Source organism: Ambystoma mexicanum, chromosome 11, assembly GCF_040938575.1.
Source record: "Ambystoma mexicanum isolate Mex_15411 chromosome 11, UKY_AmexF1_1, whole genome shotgun sequence".
NCBI classification, from domain to species: Eukaryota; Metazoa; Chordata; class Amphibia; order Caudata; family Ambystomatidae; genus Ambystoma; species Ambystoma mexicanum.
Genome location: NC_090934.1, coordinates 1,383,358,045 through 1,383,380,863, shown reverse-complemented (window position 1 = coordinate 1,383,380,863; position 22,819 = coordinate 1,383,358,045). Strand labels below are relative to the sequence as shown.

Below are 22,819 nucleotides of genomic sequence, written 5' to 3'. Positions count from 1 at the left end.
CCTAAAACGTATAGGTTGATATGCTTCCTCAAAGCATTAAAAAAGGAAGTTTACTCCCTTGAAGTCCCCGAATCCTCTTCATTCTTGCTCTAATCAGAATAACAAGTAGCATTTGAAGTCCAACATTAGCAGTCTACGAAGTGGTTACTTTTTACAGTTCTAGTATAGATACAGGATCATTTTTATCAATAGCATCCAGGAAGGTATGAAGCCTCTAGTATTAATGCAGGACCATATGTAAAATGTACCTGTAATCCAGAATAGATAGAACTCGCATTAGCTGCCTCGCAGAATGCAAAAGTACTCGAGCATGGATATAGCGGACACCAATTGGAAGGAAAGAGAAAGCTACCCATACTATAGCATGTATAGTGGATGTAGATTAGAAGCTACCTGGAGAGTATATCTATCCAGACAGAGATTAGAAGAGGGACATGGTGTTCAAACAGTGTTGCCCTAGAGATCAAAAGAACAGGCGCCTGTGGTGTGCAGTATATCAATGCTTACTATTATAGTGGAAGCAACACTCTAGCCAGTGAACCAATGAGTGGGGCTTTTTTTGAAGATCATACCCTGAGAAGGTAATCACTCTGAGGGCTGACAATTTTGAAAGGTTTAGGGACTGGCAACGTTCAGTGGTTCGACAATACAAGATTAAATGAGATGACCAGGATCTCACATTGGTTACGGGGTGAAGCTGAGATTTGTGCCAACTCTGCAATTTCTGCATTTGAACACTTTATTTTACTTCATGGTAAGAACTGGAAAATAATCTAATTTTATAAAAACAGACTTGGAAAGTGCACAAATCACATTTCCAAACGTAACAATTTTTTCAAACAAAATATCATAGAAGGGTGTTTTTTGCAAAATGGGAATTATTCTAGCTTCATTCTCTCCATCATCAATAGAAGTATATAAGTAGCATACCAACTGATATGATTTAACAGATTTTATCTGGATTTGTCTTTGGTATTTTAAAGCTTTAACTACTTCCAAAACACTGGCTTGTGAAATTGTAGAAAAACCTCGACTTTTACGAAAAAGCACACAATTATTTTGTGTCAAATGAACATACCTTAAAATATGCTTGTAACTGGTTGCCCCGGGTGTTGTGCCAAGATCACTGAAAATGAAGTATCGTACTAGAAATGTCATATGGTGTCTTTATTGAAAGTGTGCCCCCGTAGTGACATGTGTTTCGAGCTGACTTCGCTCTTTATCAAACTTGGGCACAAAGTAAACTGTTCTCACAAACGTAAGTTAAGTAGCACACAAATTGGTAACACAGTTCAATGGTTGTATAAACCATTCGTGTACCCGGAGTAGCGACAGACCAAAGCCTTGCTATTGGCCTAGCCTGGCACAGATAGGAGTACAATTACCCCAAACTCCTTCTGTACCTTAACATATGCTTGCCCGAGGCCTACAACATCTGGTCCGCTCTCTTCTGTCTACCACCCCTTCCACTCAAATGGCCTACATAAGAAAAAAACCTCAAGTAATGGGCTAAACTATGCCACCAGCATGAGAGAAGGCAAAACTCACAGAAGATAGCGCAGTAATGTAAGAGATATTAGATGATTTGACCAGGATCACAGTATCATCTGCTGGCAAAGCCAGGAGTTTAGCATGAACGCTTTGGTTGCACAGTCTTGAATTTGGATACTTATTCACCACTTGGACTAACAGTTTATGCTCATCGATGGAGGTGATTGCCTAGGTTTTACAACACCACATCTGAACAAACCAATTTCGAGACCTTCACCATACAGATAATGTTTGTTTTTATAGCAACCTCTATCTGGTGCAGGTACATTGCTGATAATAGCGCCTGTTGTGCTGCAAAATCAAGTACATGTGCAGGCAGGTTTATAAACTTCAGTCTTAGGAAGGGCTCAGCCAGCCTTGCTGGAATGTGCTATTCTAATCTTGTATATGAACACCTATCTCTGCAATGAGTGCTTAACACACTGAGCGAATTTCTGAACCATTGTGGTACTCAATTTATCAATATGAATTTCAGCTTTGGCTATGGCACTCGATCAACATAATTCCTCCAGAAAGAAAAGAATGCTACATGAGTTGTGCAGTAGTAAACACACAGACTATGTATACCACAGTGAACACAGAAAGCATTACATTATGAATTGATCAAGGCAGAATGTACTTGTCAACAACCGGCAGGCAATAGGAGTAGAGTCTCAGCAGCATGCCATAAAATATCCTAACATGTACTAAACAATGGAATCTTACTTCTTTAGATCAGGCAGCCTTGTGGGGCCCCCCCTCCAATGTGGGGCCCGGAGCAAGTGCCCCTTTTGCCCTCCCAGAAAGACGTCTCTGTACGCAAGGCCATGAGACTGTTAGAAATGATGGCGTCCCGCATTTACTTAGTTACTCACGCGCATCTGCGTCCCATGCAAGAGTGGCTCAACAGCCAGTGGTGTCAGGCCAGCTGACAATGGGAAGATCCTGTAGTTGTCTCGCCAGCCCTCATTCTCTTGCTGCAGTGGTGGTTGAGAGAAAACCTCTTGAAGGTAAAAGCCTTCACCACCCCCGCAGTGGAAGCCACTCTCATGACAGACTCATCTCTCACAGGGGGTGGGGGGGCGCATGCTTTAGCAGACAGTGCACGGCGTGTGGTCCCCAGAAGTAGCAGCCAACCACAGAAATCTGTTGGAGCTATTAGCTGTATTCAAAGCACTGAAAGCCTTTCCGACAGTTACAGGGGAATCCTGACAGACAGCACCACGGCCATGTACTACCTGAACAAGCAAGGGGGTACACACTCTCCAGGGCTATCCAAGCTGTCCCAGAACATTTGGAAATGGGCTCTCAAACACAGGATGTTCCTGTTGTCCCAACACGTTCCAGGGGAACTCAATCTTCTGGCGGACGTGCTCAGCAGACACTTCCCATTGCCCGTAGAGTATGAATGGCGACTACACGAAGACATTGTCTCCAATGTTTTTGCGCTATGGGGCGTCCCAGAGATTGACTTGTTTACAACTCTGGAGAGCGCTCAGTGCCAGGATTGCGCCTCCAGGTACCCCCAGAACCATCCAAGGGGAACGGTCTCTGGATTGCATGGTCAGGGAAATTTGTTTATGCCCCCCCAACACCCCCGACTCCCCTACTCAACAAGATTGTGCACAAGATGCACCAAGAACCAGTTGCCATGATACTGTTGGCCCCCATGTGGGCCCACCAACCATGGTTCTATCATCTGATGGAGATGTCCCTATCTCCTCCAATGAAACTGCCTTGTCCGTACAACATGTTATCTCAGGACAAGGGAAAAACACTTCACCCATGCCCACAAACACTAAATTTAGCGTCATGGCTCCTGAGGTCGTAGAGCTCTTGGGCACCTACAACTCCCTCAGAGATACATGGACATGCTTAGGGAGGCGAGGAAACCTAACACTCGATATTGCTACTCGAGTAAATGGAAGCGCTTTATCTGGTGCAACTCGAAGGGCATCAATCCCGTTGACTGCTTTCCTACACACATTTTGTTGTACCTGACTCACTTACTGGACTCGGGTCTGGCTTTTAATTCCCTGAAAGTGCATCTAGCTGCCCTCTCAGCCTACACCACATCACAACAGGTGTTGTGGTGGAAAGTACTGGTTATTAAGGCTTTCATGGAAGGGGTTAAGAGCATTCATCCCCCCCATTTCTAACCCGGCTACCGGATGGGACCTAAATGGGGGTATTGACTAGACTTATGGGGTCTCCCTTTGAGCCTATGCATAAAGCAAGTCTCAAGGATCTTGCATATAAGACTGCCTTCCTAGTGTCCATCACTTCTATAAGAAGAGTTAGCGAACTACAGGCCCTTTCAGTCCTAGACCCTTTCGTTACAGCCAATCGAGATATGGTGGTTCTGCGCACTCGCCCTCGATTTGGTCCTAAATTTATTTCCATGTGAACCAATCAATAGAGTTGCCTACTTTCTTCCAGAACCCCACTAACATGGCTGAAAGAAGCCTACACACATTAGATGTGCGTAGGGCAGACCTGTTTTACCTGGAAAGAACTAGATCACTAAGAAAGACTAACCAGTTTTTCGTTTCAGTGGCAGCTGGTAGAAAAGGGGATCCTGTCTCTAAATCGGCCATCTCAAGGTGGATTGTCAATTGCATCACACTCTTTCTCTCTTGCTAAGAGAGAATTGCGCTTCAAGCCTAGAGCACATTCTACTCGAGGCACTGGGTCTTCCATAGCATTCATTGCAAATGTTCCCCTAGAGTCCATTTGCAAAGCGGCAACCTGGAGTTCTGTACACACCTTTTTATACATTATTGCCTAGACACTCATTCTAGGTCTTATTCTCAGGTAGGACACACAGTACTAAGACTACTATTCCTTCACACAACCCACCTCCAACTCCAGGTACTGCTCGCTAGTCCATGCACAGCATGTGATGCTAAGCAGATTAAGAAGCATCAGAAGACATGCATTACTCACCGTAATAGCATTTCTGATTGTATCTGCTTAGATTCACATGCGCTCACCCTTCCTCCCCGCTCGGGTGGAAGGAACATAGATGTCTTACTACTTTCTCTCTTTATGTACTCACTCATGGCAGAAAAAATACAATCTGAGGGACCTCGAAGCGTGAGGGATTTTGGGTACACTACATGTTAGGGATAGTGTTACAGGCATGCCCCTGTCGATTCTCGAAAGACAAGATGCAATACTCAGCGATTTACCACTGGATGTCAGACTATATGCACAGCATGTGAATCTAAGCAGAAACAATCATCAGAAATGCTATTACAGGGGGGAACTGTTGCGCTCGAGGAAAATGGCCGCCTAGTTTCGGAGCTCCTGTCGCACCACAATATCCTGCACTAAGTTCTCCGTTCTAAGGCCGTCTGGAAGACCGAAAACCTGCGTGAGCAGACACCTGGGTGTTCGTCCACAACCAGAGAAAATCCGGACTTGTTGCTGCATTGGGTTGCCGAGATATGCCCGAGTGAGAATTCACCGACCCGCGGCGCTGTCGGGCCGACACATAGAACCGGGTGTATTCACCCGATTGCTGTGGATGCTGTGAACTGTGGGCCGCAAGTGGGCGGAGCTTGTGTTGGCGGTTTGCGCCTAGCCCTGCCATACGACCCCCACTCTTCGTGGGCTGCAGTATGAGGGCGCCTGATCCCTCCACTAAGTACCCGGGCTCGATCGGAACTTCCCGGCTCCAAGCCGCTGTGAACGCCCGCCGCCCTCCTCTCCCCGGACGCCGTGTCTGCAGATCTCCCGTTGGGCGTCTGGGCCCGATGGCAGCACGTCTGTAGACGCACTAGCAACAAGTAAGAGGCTGTGAAATACATGGGTGAGGTGTGCGGTGTGACTGATTAGCCGCGGGTTCATCTCTTGCCCATACTGTGCCGCGATCTAGCGACCGGAGCGCTCCTACGCTCTGGGTGCCCCGGCGGGCGTATTATACTGGCACGCACGAGGTCCAAACTACTAATTAAACTGCATTCTACGTAATTGAACGGACTTTGATACTGAAGCTGACATGAGATAATGAGCATTGGATGTTATAGACAATACGATTGTGCTGTGGGGTTCTGACTCCCCGTGGAATATGCGCATGTTTCGTCTGGCCTGAAGCGATACTGCTGTTTGTCACGGAGGGCACGTTTGAACTTTGATATTTCGCACTCTGTGGCGGCTACAGAAACATCCTACAGCTACTACACGGCCTCCTTCTAGGCAGCCTAAACACACAGATAAAACCCTGTGGCATTCGGCGGGGAGGCTAAGGGTCTCGAGAAACACACCTGGGCAGTGTGTACTTGAGAGGACACAATTCACTCGTGGCAGATCCGCACTGGAGACCTGGTACTTGTTGGGGCTGCAGGCATATTCATACCCGCGGCCACCTTCGGAAACCACAGCCCTACAACGTTTCTAGAAGTACAATTAGGATAGACACGCAGTCCTACGCCAGTATTGGGGAACCAAACAAAGCAAAAAAAACTCCAGGCAGTAAAAAAAAAAAAAGGACAATGGACACACATACCAGCACTCAAAATCAAACCGTGGTAGTGGAAATACATCTGGAGACCAATCTATCTGGCGAACTTGAAGTAACAGACCGAGAGGATAAACTGGCCACATTAGTTAAAAATGGGTTCTTGGCAGTTAACACAAAGCTAGATGAAATAGTGGCCACTACAGGCACCATGAGGGCCAGAATGGACAAAGAGAGCGCACGTGTCACAGAGACTGAGAACAGGATAAGCGTGAATGAAAATACTATTGCCCATCACAGTCGAGACATTACCCATATAAAAGAAACAATAAGTAAACTGCAAAGCAAGTGAGAGGATCTCGAATCTAGATCAAGAAGAAACAACGTCCGGGTGGTCGGTGTGGCGGAGTCCTTTGGGAAGGGTCAAATGGAGAAACAAATGGAAGAACTGTTCAAATCCTTTTTGGGCCGGAAGCACTCTCAGAAAATTTCCTGGTAGAGAGAGCGCACTGCACGCTAGCACCGGCACCCAGGCCAGGAGCGCCGCCACGTACGATAATTGCACGTCTCCTGAACTATAGAGAGAGGGAGAGAAACAATCCTTTGCTTGGCAAGAGAGGCTGGAACACTGCATTATGAAGGTAATCGCATACTCATATATCCAGACTTCTCCGCCTCTGTTCAGGCGAGTAGACGATCATATGATCCAGTTAAACTCCTGAAAGCACGTCAGATCACATATGCCTTGATGTTCCTGGCCAAAGTGAGGATTCAGCATGCAGGGAGAGCACACTTTTTTGAAAACCCGACCGAAGCCTTGACCTGTATAGAGTCCTCTATACCCCTTCCTCCCAGGGGGCTAGACCGGCGCAGAACAGACCCAGTCCAATGGATTAAGATATAAGTTCTTTGCAGATTTGTCCAGTAATTGGAGGCCTTTGTCTTCTGGTTCGTGAATGGCTGATGCTGCAGACGGCCCCATAATTTATGAACAGGTGGGGCGTTGGGGACCGGGATTGGCGGTCATGTGAGGCAACATGACTACCCCTGGAATGCCTCACAAGTTGAGGTGGGAACATCGTCAAGTTGGGGGTGACGATGAGGGAGGTGGGCTGGTTAAAGGGTATGGAATAAGTTGTTGTTGCACAGACTTATGTTTTGAAACGGGGAGTGGGCCCCATCTTATGGCACTTAGTCATGGGATGGGAATGGGGGAAACAGGTTACTGGTTAATGGTTAAACAAGTGGTCTCGGAGATTCTGGCATGATCCATGCTATACGAGAGGTGCATCGTTGAGGTGTGTGATGCTATCTGAACATTTCCCTATAAGACATAGGTTACGGACTGAGGGTGAAGCTGTTGTCGTGGAATGTTAGGGGTCTGAATAATCGGGTTGAAAACTAAAAGTGGGGAATTACATAGTCAGACATGGTGCCCAGATTGTTATGTTGCAAGAAACACATGCTGTGGATACTAATAATGAATGTATATTGCCTGGATGGGACAAGTCAAGGTTTTACACAAATTATTTATCCCAGTCCAGAGGAGTCATCACTCTTATACACCCAAGCTTGGGATTCAAGTTGGAAGGCCAAAAAACTGCCCCCATTGGTAGATATGTTCTTGTTTGGGGTGAGATTACAGGTCAACAAATGCTGCTGGTTAACACGTATGGTCCTAATATTGATGACCCAGCCTTGTATACGAATATATACCAACTAATTCCTTCCATTGATGTGCCTATTGTATTGTGGGACGGAGCTTTCAATGTTGCTCTCGATCCCAGATTGGATAGATCCAGTACGATCATGAGGGTGCCTAGTAAAGCTGTTCTTACTCTGAAACACATCCTACCTCAGCTCTCCCTTGAGGACGCCTGGTGGGTGCTGCACCCAAACAGAAAGGGATACACATACTACTCTTGGGTTCACGATTCCGAGTCCAGAATCGACTACTGGCTTGTCTCCCCCGCCGTAATCACTGCGGTGCATTCATGTGTAATACTGTCCCGCACACTATCTGACCATTCCCCGGTAGTACTTGAGGTTGAGTTCCATAACTGCCCCAGACCTGTCAGAAGATGGAGAATGCCCAGGGGGTTGCTGGGCGACTCTTGGGTTGTAGAAGGGCTACACATTGAAATTGCGGAGTTCCTCGACGGAAACATAGGCTTGGTCGACAGATATTCCACGTTATGGGAGTCCTTTAAAGTTTGGACTAGGGGAACCCTGTTATCCAAATCGGTGGATCTCCTGAAGGGGGTCCGAGCTGAGTTAACCCAAACTGAAAATAAATTGGGGAAGCTGGAGGAAGCTTATACTCGTACACAGGATAAGACAACACTAGCTGAGATACAGACACATCTCCAAGAATTTGGCAGGCTGGCTGCTAGTGAAGTTCAATATATGGCGGCCCCGGTCCGCGCCCGTAGATATGGCGATGGCAACAAAGCGGGCAGAACGCTGTCCGATTTATTGAAACTAGATAGACACCCTAACTGGATCACGAGCATACAAACGCCACATGGTGAGGTCCTTCTGGGAGAGCAAGAGATCAATGGTGAGTTTGCTAAATTCTACCAACAACTATACAGTAACGAGGACACCAAGACAAACACTGAAATTAAAGCATACTTAGAGACGCTGATGATGCCGAAACTCCCGGAGGAGACCCGGCTGGCAATGGACCAGCCTGTCACGGCTGAAGAAATTGCTGAAGCGATTAACGAATTGGCATCCAATAAAGCTCCAGGGTCAGACGGATTGCGTGTGGAATTCTACAAGGAGTTCCGCGAGGAGCTAGTGCCAGTGCTGTTACAGGTATGGGAGGAAGCCCTCCAGAGTAACATACTGCCCCCATCGATAAGAGAGGCCATAATAACCATACTCCCTAAACCCCGTCGCCCACCACAGGACATATCGTCCTACAGGCCCCTTTCTCTTATAAACAAGGATATCAAGATATTTGCAAAAGTGTTGGCCAATAGGCTTCTACCAGCAGTCCCAGAACTTGTCCATCCTGACCAAAAAGGGTTTATCCCCGCTAGATCCACAGCCCTCAATCTTCATAGACTTTTTGGTATCATGGCCCAAATAGACCCGGGGAGGAATGCAGTGGCCATATCACTAGATGCCGAAAAGGCTTTTGATTCAGTGTCATGGGCTTACTTACTAGCGGTACTGGAGGCATTTGGTGTCGGCCCTAACTTCATTAGATATGTGAAACTACTATATACGGAACCTGGGGCACAAGTGTTGACCAATCGATCCATCTCTGATTTATTCCTACTGGAGAGGGGCACCAGGCAGGGTTGCCCATTCTCACCCATACTGTTTGCCTTAACAATAGAGCCAATGGCGATTGCGGTCAGGCTTACACACTCAAATAAGCGTATAAATCTGAAGGGCTCTACCCCACTATTCTCCCTATATGCGGATGACACGCTTTTGTATGTCCGTGAGCCCAAAAACAATGTAGCACCCATTATGGCGGAGATTCAGGAATTTACTGCTCACTCGGGGTACTCCATAAATAAGGCCAAGTCGGAAATCTTCCCACTTACGCCGGCAACCAAGTGCCCCGGTTCTCTGTGGACTCAAATGGTCTGAACAAGGCATTATATATCTGGGGATACTTGTCTCAAGAGATAAACATACGCTATACACAGATAACCACGACAACACACTACAGGCCTTAAATACCAAATTGTTGCTATGGGACAACCTGCTGATCTCATTGCATGGAAGAATTGCGGTTCTTAAAATGATAGTCCTACCCAAGCTACTATATCTCTTCGTTAACATCCCGATATGGCCGGGTGGACCCTTCTTCAATAAACTTAGATCAATGGTGACAGCCTTTCTCTGGAATGGAAAAACTCCAAGAATAGGATGGGAAAAAATGACTGAACCATACTCTTCAGGCGGCATAGCAGCACCTGATTTTGAACTATACTATTATACTGCCCAAGCCCAATTCTCGAGATACTGGTACTGTGAAACTGATGGGGGGGGGCACGTGGCGATAGAAGAACTCACCACACACCCCACGAATATACAGTCTGTGATTTTTGACACACATTATAGAGACACATGTGAGTTTAACCAGGTAAGCTGTACGGTTGGTGCATGGAGGGCTACATTTAGAAGATTGGGAGTGATGTCCCCCTACAGCCCAGAGGTTCCCCTCTGGAATTACCCTGACATGCCGCCAACACATGACAGCAGCTTGCGCGAGGCTTGGGATCTTAATGAGGAAATTAAACTGGGTGACATGTTCATTGACGGGAAATTTGCGACCCTGCAGGAAGTCACTGGGGCATTGGGCGGGGGTCCGCTTAAGATACTCCAATACTATTGCATGAGATCTGCCTTCCAGAAACACTGGGCACTTTTTCCTGAGGAACCCCCTACGCACCCATGTATACAGCTGATAACGTCTGGGGACTGTCTAGGTATCTCCAAACTATATGCTGCGGTCCAAACACATTCCCCCACGACTAACCTGGTTAAAGATAAATAGGAGAGGGCTCTACAGATCTCCATAGATGATAAAACCTGGGACAGATACCGTTTGCTCAACAAAAGGGTTTCCTTGAACACTGGCCTACGCCTGATCCAGTTTAAAATTGTAAACCGGCTACATTACACTCCAGCCAAAATAGCCAAGTTTGCGCCAGATGGGTCCGGGGAATGTCCCAAATGCAAAGCAAGTAGGGCTGGTTCATTCCACATGTACTGGGGGTGCCCGTGGGGAATTTCTGGAGAGAGGTGGCGGATATGCTAGAAGAAATCCCACAAGTTCCCCCTGCGCTAACCCAGCAGAAATACATGTTTGGAGACATAGGCAAGTGCTCTGAAAGGGTCAGAAGACTGTTCAACGTTTCATGTGCAGTGGCCAAAAAATGCATTTTACAACAGTGGAAAAGTACTGTACCACCCAGCATGAAACATTTCCTTCGGGAACTGACATATGTAAATGACGCTGAAGAACAGTTTGTCCTCAACCGCCCGGCGGCAAGCAGACCTAAAGATATATGGGGACCCTTCACAATGTACTTGTGTGACATGATTCCTGATGATGAAACTATGTTGTCTTTACCACCTCGATGAGATGTATATCATATGATTGTCCTACACTGTGGGAACGATGTAACTGCTGTGTATCTTTGTGACCACTAATAAAGAGTTTTAAAAAAATAAGAAATGCTATTACGGTGAGTAATGCATGTCTTATTTTTCAGAGACATGGTGGTTCTGCTAACAACTCCCTACCTGAAGTAGTCTGCTTTTCATCTGAACCAAGGGATAAATCGTCCAGTATTCCTCTCCAGGCCTCATTCTTGGCTTGCTGAAGAAATTTGTCACAACTTGGATGTTGCCAAGGCTTTGACATTTTACATAGTGAGAGAAGTCCTTCAAAGGCACATCACTTAATCATCACCTTTTAGTAAATAAAGCCTCACAGATGATTGTGTTCTGCATTGCTAAAGCATGCAGCAATAGAGGAGTAGGTTACACAAGGACTTTGGACTCTCTCATCCAGGACCAAGGCAGCATCTGTGGCCTTTCAAGGCATGTTCCTGTTTTGTAAATTTGAGGGCTGCTTCTTGAGCTACATACACCAAGACTTTTGCAAACTTTTCACATTGAACCTATATTTTAGGAAATGCACTTAACTACTACTGCTCGATTCGGCGACCTTGTTAATCACAGTGTTTACAATGGCTTGGTTGTCGCGTCTTATTGGAGAATGGCGGTAAAAAAAGCCCAAAAACTGCTTATGCCAACATTGATCTCAAGACTCCATTAAATACAGGTGCTGAATGACTGTATTGCGCAATACAGTATAGTGTCCTTCAGGTCATGGTGTAGTGCCCTTTAGATGACACGCGTTTCGGCCGCTGGCCTTTCTCAAATCTGGGCATAGTTCATTCGTATTCCTTGGTCCTTAAAAAGGTTTGTCAGATCTCTGAGAGCCGACGCGAAAGACTGACAAAACTTTGCTAAACTGGGATTCAGCCCATTACTATACTGGACCGAATCGAACCTTTAAGGAACAACGAATACGAATGAATAACTATGCCCTGATTTGAGAAAGGCCAGCGGCCGAAACACGCGTCATCTAAAGGGCACTACACCATGACCTAAAGGACACTATACTATACAATAAATAGTATTGTGCAATAAAATCATTTGGCACCTGTCTTTAATGGAGTCTCGAGATCACTATATTTTAGGAAAGATGCATCTTTTGGCCAAGAAGTGCTTCGTAGCCTATTTGCTTCAAATTTGTTTAGCATATGCTGTCTGCTCCTACCAGTATATTGTGTGGACTTTGTTCGGCCCCAACCACTTTTGAATGGAGGGAGAGGCCGACAAAGAATTGACTTTGTGGTGATTTTGGTTCTCTTGCCTTTTTTGTCACTCCTTCACAGCACCCACCCTGCCATCCCCAAGTTAAAGTATAGCATACACAACCTCTGCAGAATGGTGAGCTCATATGGAACTGAGTGTGGCAGTTGATGCCGCTCAGGGCTTGCACATGCTTAACTAAACTGCTTATCAATCACAGCTCTTTGAAGTGTCAGCCCCCTTTTTAGTGTGCTTTTTCCAACCCATGTGTGGATGCCTTTTGTCGCAACCTCTTGTGCGGGAGGGAGAGCAAGGACTAAGAACCTAAATAACTATCAACGTAATTTTTTATGTCACTTGGGGATGTGTAGACTGTACTATCTTTCATGTAAACAATTGTACACAATATCTGCAGCTCAGTGGGGCATCAAGAGATACTTAACTAGTTGCCATTGTTCTCTAGCTTGCACACCTATTGTTAAAATCTAATTGGTCATTTCAACATCCAAAATGACCTGCATGCGTTTTATGCAAACGCAATGTTGCAGTCAGTAATTATAAGCCTTCATAGATGTGTTTTGAACTCTTCTTAGTGCACAGAATTCAAATTCGGCTGTGGGCTTAATCATGTTTTTCTTTTTTAGGGGCCAGATTCCCATTACGGTACAAAAGGATTAAAGAAAGTCCAGCATGAAACTCCCACAGCTTGCAAAACCTGTTTTTTCTTTTTTAGTTCTCCTGGAAATAACAATGGTACTTCAGTAGAAGATGGACAAATACCAGAAATAATCTTCTACACATAATGTTGTGTTCGATTTCATTTCCATTTATGGCAACATAGTTGTACAGCAGAGAAGACATTTTTAGATAATGAAATCAGTTGCCCTGTGCTGATTTGCTATCAAGTTAAGGATCCCTATTCTGCTAACGTTTATAAAGAATTTTCTTGTATGAAAAATAGAAAATCCTTATTTTGCAAATGCATGAACTATTTTTGGCAATATGGAAAACTTGAAGGTCTAAATAAACTGGAATATCATCCACTGTGGATTTTAAAATTAATTTTCTAACTGTACACTCAAAGGGATTATTTTCATTTTCCTTAATTTGGACAATTCTATCCCCGAATGGTGGCACATGAAATGAAAATGTGCCCGAAACCCGATGTTCAGTATTGTTTTGACCATATCAGTGAAGTATTGGTTGATTTGCATACATATTGGAATATGCAAAACCTAGAATGTCTCAATTTGAATATTTATTCAGATCTGACCAGATAGTACACCAAATGTTACGGTTCTACAAAAACTTGCATCGAAGCCAAGGAAAATGGTTTGTTTTGTTATTCTGTATGTTGTTATTCCAAAGATACTTTTCGTATTTAGTCCAAACCTGTATACCTGAACAACGTCTGCAAAACTGTATATACACATGTACCCATAAAATTGTAAAGTACACAACACAAATGCTGGCATTTTGTAACGTTGTGAATTTGACTCTGCATTACACTAAAAGTTATATTGGTTTACTGGTCCATTGTATGTGCTTTGCCATGATAAACCTTTTAGAACACTAAACCACTTTTGGGTTTAGGACGTTAACACAAGGGAATGGCCATTTCAGAAATGTAAATCTGTTTCGGCTGCTTTTGAGAGTGCTGCTATGGAGACCTTAGTTTGAGACACTGGAACTTTACCTGTTCTATTAACTTAAAGTAGAGCAAAAGCAAAGTTAGTATAATTAGTATATATGGAATAAATATACTGTTCAATTTCCTTGACACATTGAGGCAACTATTACATTCCTGTTGCTTTGCCATCAAACTTACAAATAAATGCCTATTGAGGGGGAGCCTGGGCAGCCTCCCACTAAAAGGAGGTCTTGGACTAGAAATTTGGGTGTAGTTTGTTTCTTCTTCTGTGGCACTCGCTCTAACAAGCAGAGAAGCAACAAGGATTCTAAAATCCACTTGGTGATATTCTCTAAATAGGTAATAATGTCATTCACTAGTGACCTCACTCAGGCATATTCCCAAACCATGTGAAAGACACTAGCAGGAAATGCAGTAAACGTAGGACATTCTGGGGTGGCTTCTACATTAAATTTGCTGCAAAGTGCTGGTATGTCCTACCTGGAAATATAATTTCAATTGACTTAAAACAAGCATTCCTTAAGACCTAGTTAGCATGTATGCTTATTGCTGAGCAGGCTGCGTCCTCGATCTGTTTAACCTAATCCTGCCTAACAGCCAACCACATTTTTCAAATGGACCTGAAATCTTTTGCTCTTTAGTGCTTTGTACATTTCTGGAATTATATGGGTACACCCAGCAATTTCTCTTATAGTTATACATTTTCTTTGAGTGGGATGCTAGGGGATGGCAATGTTTTTATTATAACCACAGCAACATTCACGAAAAGCCTGTTTCCAAATGCCCAGGTAGTATCAAAGTCAGAAAAGAGAAACTTAGCATTAAGGTACACAGTACCATCAGTATCACAATCCTTTGCATTGCACTTCACCCTTCCTATAGCATGCAGTGTTTCATTAAAGAATCAATTTTCCTGGAATGGCATATAATAAAGGTAAAAAATGTCACCTTAGACTTTCCTTTTAATGTTTAGGTTCAGACCCCAACCGATATTGCAAGGATTCATGTGTAATCAATTTACCAAGATTCACAACGACTCCATGCAGTAGAATGCTGGAGTTGATGATCTAATGCAGTTCTTCCTGAAGTCTGCCACAGCCAGACCCCCATCTTCTTAGGCCAGCTTTGAAGTCCACCCTACCCTGGGTGCCCTATCACACCCAAACAGTTTAATAAGTAAGCTACCCAGCTTCTTAACTGCTAACATAGAGCGGTAGGTGGACACTGACCAAAATACAGAAGTCTGGGCAACTATTTTCGCAATCTTGATATGCACAATGAACAATAAAGTAGGTTTACCCATTTTCCGTGAACAGTGCTAGACTACCAACCTTCTTAGATAGGTTGATCACACATTTTCTTTATTTTACTTCTTTAATTTAAAATAGTACAATATGACATAATAAAGGTTGTTTGTACAGTACACAATCGAGAAGTAAATGTGGAACAATTTTGCCAACACATACATTATCATAGAATTTTAAGAATTGATTCTAATCTGCCCCACAACTTGGTCAGATAATCGAACAAAGACCACATATGTGTTAAATTGATATGGGAAATGTCGACTCCACATGCTAGTAAATGGGCACTCTGAATATCTAGGAGGGCCTCACACGCCATGGCCAGAGGTTTTACAGTTTCCAAATCACGTCGCTGCACAATCTGTAACTATGCTGTTTTCTTGCCAGGCCCATCCGACACCCAACAACCTTAAAGGTTTCAACAAGATTGCGAATATTTGACCAAAATCCAATTGTTTGGATAAGCCGACAAGTAATCACAAGTTCCTGAAAAATTCATATATTGTAAAACATATTCCTGGCCCAGAGATTTAGTTGCCCAATCAGTAAAGGATTGTTCCTGATCAATCTCATAGATCATGCTTTAATGAATATGTCAGAAATTGCAAAGGTATTCATTCAACTTAAAGCCAAATCTTTGAAACCACTTAGTGGCTGCCTTCTACAATTTTTAAATATTGTGATTTCCATACAGCCGAAAAATGTTGCTTTTGGTAACTGATCATTTAGAAGTGGTGAACTAACAGGAGCGTGTGCCACTCAAGTGCAGATAAAGTTTACCCAGTATCCATGCAGTATAAAAGGTATGCAACCCTGCTTCAAGTAGCACACATTTGAGGGTAGATGGCAGTAATTTTAAGATGGTTTGTAGGCATCTCCTTTCCATCATACCCAACTTATTAACATGGTTCTTGGCCTAAATCCCGGCTCCATATAACATCACTGGTCACATTTTGGACTTGTATAAATAAAGAGGGAAATAAGAGTAGCCTGCATGTTCCCTTGCATAATTCAATATTCATGCAGTAAGCTGTTGAATCTGGTCCCAGGTTAGGTGGTGGTCAATTGTTAGACCAAGATAGTCTTACGACATGACCAATTCATTGGTTTGAGCACCAAGCTTCAAGGCAAGTTTCTTCTTATCCTGAGTATTTCAAGTGCTACCACATAGACTTGACTGCGAGTCCATTTAACTCAGCATAACAGTTTATCTAGGGAGCCTCTGGAAGTATAATTATACAGAAACGCATTGTCTGCATACCCAAACCACAGAATCTTAAAGGTCCCCAGTCTGGGTGGGGACAGTCATGCTAGAGTGCAGTGCCTCCGTCAAATCCCCAAGATACATATTAAATACAAGATTGCGTCCCTGTTTAATGCCAACATGTGTGTCAAAAAAGTCTGTCGTAGCTCCATTGTTAGATGCACAGATTTTTATTTTATCAGTATATAAAGAAATTAGCATTTTAAGCAAGCGAGGGGGAATGCCCCATTTATGTAGTGTAAGGGTGCAAGAGTAAAAGTCTGACACAGTGGTGGTATTCTTGTTGGCAAAGGGGCTTATTATAAAGGTAAAGAAAAGGAAAAACCTGTCTTGCCCTATCTCTGAGGGGTTGCCCTAGCTCAACAAAAACATTAAGGACTCTGTCAGGATGCCTTGTAACATATAAAGTACACCCTCCTTTGTCCTAACCTATTTTCCTCCCTTACACTAAACTAAGGAAAAATTGGGTTCCTTCTTGATCCAGAAGGCAGCTTCTCTTTTTCTGAATAGGGACCTTTAAAGTTCAGTTTGTAGTCTAAACACACAATGAATGTTAAACACAGTTGCCAAGTATCAAAAGGGGGGTTGTGGTGGTGGGGGTGTTTCTTCCTCCAACTCAAAATTGTAGTGCCAAGTCTGGTACACTATCCTTCCAGGCTTGGCTGTTACACTTTGAAAATGTCTCTCTTGATATTTCCTAATATCCAGCTTGCTGCCTCAAAAATGTGTTTTTCGGTAGAGGTTGCTATGCGTCGATGTCCCTCGGAGGCCTCCGTCTTGACGTTGACATCATCACAGGTATAAGTAGCTTGTGCAGTGCCCGCTGCTCAGTTCTGTTTTTCTGCCCTTCACAGCTTCAGTAACCTAACACTTGGTTCCGTGTGATACTTCGAATTTCTGAGAAAATTCATCGAGGTTTCAACGAGATGACTTCCTCATCTGCTCCATCTATTCCTCGGTACTGATTTAAAAAGTGCCGGGACTGCAGTGCTAAATTGTCTGACAACCCGCACAGGATCTGCCTGTGGTGTCTAGGGTCAGAACATCTGTGTGAGTGTGATGAATGCATGTCGATGACGGCCAAGGCCTTAAGAGAGCACAGAGGAAAGTTGGAGAGAGGTAATCCTAAAACATCTATTACCCCCTCCAAACGTAAATATTTTGACGAGTCGAGGCCTTCATCTCCTCTTCATTAACAACTTAAATGCTCCCGTTCACGAAGTGGGTCGCCTCATTCCTCGTCTTCAAGGCATGGCAAAAAGAGGCGCCATACATCGCTGTCCACTTCCTCATCCAGTTCACATGAAAGCGTAGTTTCTCTCAAAACCTAGTACCCCGGCTCAATGGGAGGAATTGAGTTAGTATGATGGTGTTCGAGAATGCAGACTTGCTGCCCCCCGCCCCTCTTAACAACACCTAGAGGAGATACCCCAGTCAAAACACCTGGGAAGCACAGGAGCCGTGGGTCTTCGAACCTGGCTGTGGTAACTCCTCAAGAGCGATCTCATCCCTCGAGTCTAGTGAAAGCCTCCATGAAACACTAAAGATCGTAGTCATTGACGCTGAAAGAAACCCATACGGCGAGCCCAAAAAGTGCATCATTGATGCCAAAATCGAAGGAAAAGCCATTGACGCCACGAGTGTCGACCTCCTCGACGCTGTACATTCCAATTCCTTCGACGCTATCGTCGAAGACCTCAATGACTTTGTGCAAACCTTCCAAGCCATTGACAGCTTTGCCGATTTCGACACTGTCAGCTCCCATTATGACATCTATAGCGCCTCCTTCTTTTGAGAAGATTTGTACACCACAACCTCGCTCAGAGTATTTTAACTCTTTCTTCAATTGATGAAGATGCAGAATAGTCATCTGAGGAGGAAAGACCATTTGGACTCGAATATGGTGCACCTTCTGTACCAGAGCAACCCGTATCGGAAGAGTCTTGTATGAAAAACCTGCAGGACTGCCTTCATGAGGCAATTGGTATCGACACTTCCCCTCAAATTGATTTTGGTAAGGCAGATCCAGGAAATCATGCCGGAGGCACCTATAGACAACTCTTGACAAGAGTCATGGAATACATGGGATGGTCCAGACCACACCTGTTTTCGAACAGGACGACTTAACAGACATATTGGATAAAGGACCACAGGAAGACCCAATTGTGCCATTTCATAGGGCTCTGTAGAGTAGGGTAGCTTCCAATTGGGAAACACTCGAGGTTGTCCCGGCAGTGAATAAGAGGCTGTCGGCCAAATACAGGGCTTCAACTTCTGATCCTCTATACCTTTCAAAACATCCAACACCAGAAAGCCTGGTAGTAAAGGCAGCTACTTTTTCGGGTAGACAAAATGCCTATCCCATGATGCCACAAGAAAGGGATGATAAAATATGATGCCATGGCAAGAAGGTTTTCCCGGCCGATAATATGGTGTTAAAATCTGCTAATTCTATGTGCACGCTGGTGAGATTTACCCAAGCCCTTTGGGACTGTATTTCGATGGCGGCTGACCACATCACCTGAAGGGGAGGAACGAGACTGTTTCTTGAACATTGTCAAGGATGGGAAGGACGCTATGTGCGAATCCCTCTTGACTGGTCTCGACTCTGTTGACCGTATCAGCAGAGGCATGGCGCTAGTACAGTGATCCGCGCATTTGTGTGGTTGAGAAAATCAGGATTTGCCCAAGACTTCTCAACATGGCCTTTAATGGCACACTTCTATTTGGGAATAAAGCTGATTAAAGTTTGGAGAAGCTGCAAACTTCCAAGGTGGTGGCCAAATCCCTTAGAGCTGCAATAAGGCAAACTCCAAACCGCCCCACAGGTGCGCCCTGAAGGAGTAGGTCCTTTTGCTATTCTGCATTCGGAAAGGGCAGAGGAAAAGCCAGCTCAAAGAGGTCAAAGACAATTCTTCTGTGGTGAACGGGGTAGAAGTACTAAGACTGCAACAGCAGGGGCTGCCTTACCTTCAGTCACTTGGTCAGCTGCCCCAAAACGTCTGAGGTCTTCGTTCACAAGACTGCAGTAGAAGGCATGTTGTCACAGCACCTGACAGAATGGCAGGCTATTACTTCAGATGCTTGTGCATTGGAAACAGTTGCCCAAGGTTACTGTCTACCTTTCCTGCAAAAACCTCAGTCATCCACCGGGGAACAACTCTTTGAAGGTTCCGGATCTGCTTATTATGCAGGAGATTTTAACCCTGCTGGAGAAAGGTGCTATAGAACAAGTAACTGTGGAGAGGAACAAGGGTTGGTACTCCCCTTATTTTTCTAATTCCGAAGGACGGAGGATTGAGAGACATTTTGGACTTAAGAGACTTGAACAAGTTCCTCAGGAAAGACCAGTTCAAGATCCTAACCCTTTCTCAGATCCTTCAGGCCCTCCAGCTTCAGGATTGGATGGTATCATTGGACCTCCAGGATGCTTATGTGCCAATCCATCACAAGCCCAGATGGTACCTGAGGTTCGCTGTTGGCAACTCTATCAGTTTCGGGTTCTGCATTTGGGCTAACCTCCACCCCAAGGGTTTTCACCAAGCCAATGGTGGTTGTGGCAGCAAGTCTGAGGAGAGGAGGGGAAATCATGTCTACCCCTACCTGGACTATTGGCTGATCAGGGCCATTTCCACAGAACAAGCCCTAGATCATCTTGGCTATACTTGCCACTCCCTCCACAGGCTGGGCTTCTCCCTCAACTTCAAGAAGTCCCACATTGTACCATCACAAAGACTCCAATTCATCGCAGCAGTCCTGGATTCATCTCTGGGGAAAAGCCTCGCCACCAGGGGCGAGGGCTCAAGACATTCTGCAGATGGTGACAGAATTCCACAATGCCCAACATCTTCTGGACCTCGACTTTCTAAGGTTGCTCTGTCTCATGGCATCCTGTGGTTTTCTGGTGCCAGAGGCTCGCCTGAGAATGAGATCTCACCAGTGGGCTCTCAGGACCCAGTGGTCGCAGTTCTCAGGAAGGATGTCAGATCTCCTACAAATCCCAAGCAGTCTCACTGGATCTTCAGTGGTGGGCCTGTCGGGAGAACATCTTGAAAGGAGAATCATTTTGGCCACCATGGCCAGAGACTACAGTAGTGACGGATGCCTCACTCATGTGGGGGGTGGGGAGTCCATACCAACGATTTGACAGTCAGCGGTCGTTGGTCTCCATCAGAGTCCAAACTGCACATCAACCTTTTGGAGCTGAGGGCAATCAGACTGCCCTCTGTACTGGAAAATAATGTCCCGATAATAAGGGACAACACAGTGGCCATGTACTACCTCAACAAAAGAGGAGGTGTAAGGTCACTACCACTTTGCAGAGAGGCAATGCAGCTCCGGTTCTGGGCAATATAAGAAGGAATCCCTCTATCGGCAGCTCACCTAGCCAGAAAGAAGAACTCACGATCCATGCCCCTGATCCCCTCAGGTATAAGAGCCCCCCGGCAGCAATGGGGCTAAAGCCCTTAACACTGGCCCCAAGGGCCTTAAAACTCCATCAGAAACATACATGGAGTCAGTCTTGGCGCCAGGCTCATTATCAGGAATAAAGAAATACCAGTTTTGGACCTTAAACCAACATGGAGGCTTATTACACAGCTCAGTTCTTTAGAACCAAGCAATGCGGTCTAGTGTTTTGGGTGTGGCTGGGCCTGGAACTACTTTACCTGGGCTATTTAAACCACATCCAAACAGCAGAACATGCTTCGAGTTATTCTGCACTCCTGCAGCGTAAAGCTCACTGTGTCCAGCTCCTGCTCATCTGCTTCTTCGGTGGCCCCATCCTGAAGCCCTAGATCTGGATTCCATTAATAACCTGGAAGAACCAGAACAGCATTAGCAAGCAAGTACACTTACCTGTGAAGTAACCGGCCTTGAATCCATCCTGCGCTTCGCTTACCTCGCCCATCTCCGGAGTTCGCCACAACGTGCAAGGGAGAAGGAACAAGGTCAGCATTAATAACAATTCTTACCTGGGCAAGCAGCGTGTCCTGGCAGCACCCTGCGCTTCTCTTACCTCGCCCATCTCCGGGTTTCACCACAACCTGCAAGGGAGAAGGAACAAGGTCAGCATTAACAAAGCACTTAACTGGGCAAGCAGCGTTTCGATCGCTCATCACTCCGGAACATCACCGCAACCTGTACAAAGAAGAGAAGAGAACACAGGTTTGCAATTAACACCAATAAACAGTGCTGTGCTCTGCACATCAATAACTCACCGTGGTCTTCGCCATCGGCGCGGCAACTCCGGGATCGCAACCGTCCGTGTGTAACAAAAAGGAACATTGTTAGGGAACAGCGTAGTGGAGCAAGACGCTGAGAAGACAGAGAAAACTGAGGGAAAGAAAGACGGAAAAGACATAACTCACCTGGAAGACAGCAACCACAGTCGGAGCCACAGCAGGTCTGGACCCGACATAAGGGCACATGGACCAGTGAAGCAACTAGGTCCATTGAAGGCCCGCACCAACCACGCGCCCCTGCACAGAGACGCAGGACGGAGAGTTCCCATGGTAAGGTTCTTTCACCTGGATGTTCCTCCCACCTATTCCTTCTTACCACTCCCATCCTACCCTGCCGTAAAACTTCCCTTGTGGTTACAGTCTGTGCTCTCTCAAGGGGGAGTAACCGTGTAAGTCAAGCCAGTGCTTCGCTATTCAAAATGGAACTGAGCAATGGGTGCTGCGCAAGCTACTTATACCTGTGATGATATCAAGATGGAGTCCTCTGAGGGACACCGACACACAGCGCCCTCTACTGAGAAAAAGAATTCCGAGGCAGCAAGCTGGATATTCGGAAATATGAAAGATGAGGAATACGTGGGAGGAACATCCAGTCGGAAGAACGTTGCCATGGGTGAGTAACTTATTCTTCATTTGGCAATGGGTCCTTGACCTTTGGTTTCAGCATTTTCGAGTTCTTGTGCCCTTGCATATAGATCCCAGATCCCTCTTGGCTGTCGCTGACTTGATGACTTGCTCTGGGCCTCAGCCCTTTGATTATAAGTTTCTTCAGTCTTGTTTGGGTCCCAGACTTGTGTGCTCTACTTTTGTGGGCCTCTCCCAGCTTCATATAGGTCCCAGACCCTGGCGTTTGTTGATGCAGGTTTTGTACCCCTTCTCCACTCCATATCTAACTGAACAGACCTGGTGAACTCTCCTGCCAGGCACTCAGGGCTCTAAGTGGGCTGGGGCCTGCGGGGGCTCAGCCCCAGCAGGCTCCGAAATTGTATTTTGAGGCGGGGCCCTGCCGGG

At 45.4% G+C, this 22,819-nt stretch overlaps 1 protein-coding gene across 2 annotated transcripts in view; it reads left to right on the top strand.

Annotated features, from left to right (window-relative positions):
* The window catches only part of BTBD1 (BTB domain containing 1), a 189,972-nt gene extending 176,583 nt beyond the window's left edge, over positions 1–13,389 (top strand). For both annotated transcript variants that reach the window (XM_069624985.1, XM_069624986.1), the window contains exon 8: positions 12,991–13,389. In XM_069624985.1, coding sequence (XP_069481086.1) covers positions 12,991–13,149 — 159 coding nt within the window. In that variant the 3' untranslated portion in view covers positions 13,150–13,389. The remainder of the gene's footprint in view (positions 1–12,990) is intronic.
* Positions 13,390–22,819: the final 9,430 nt, after the last annotated feature.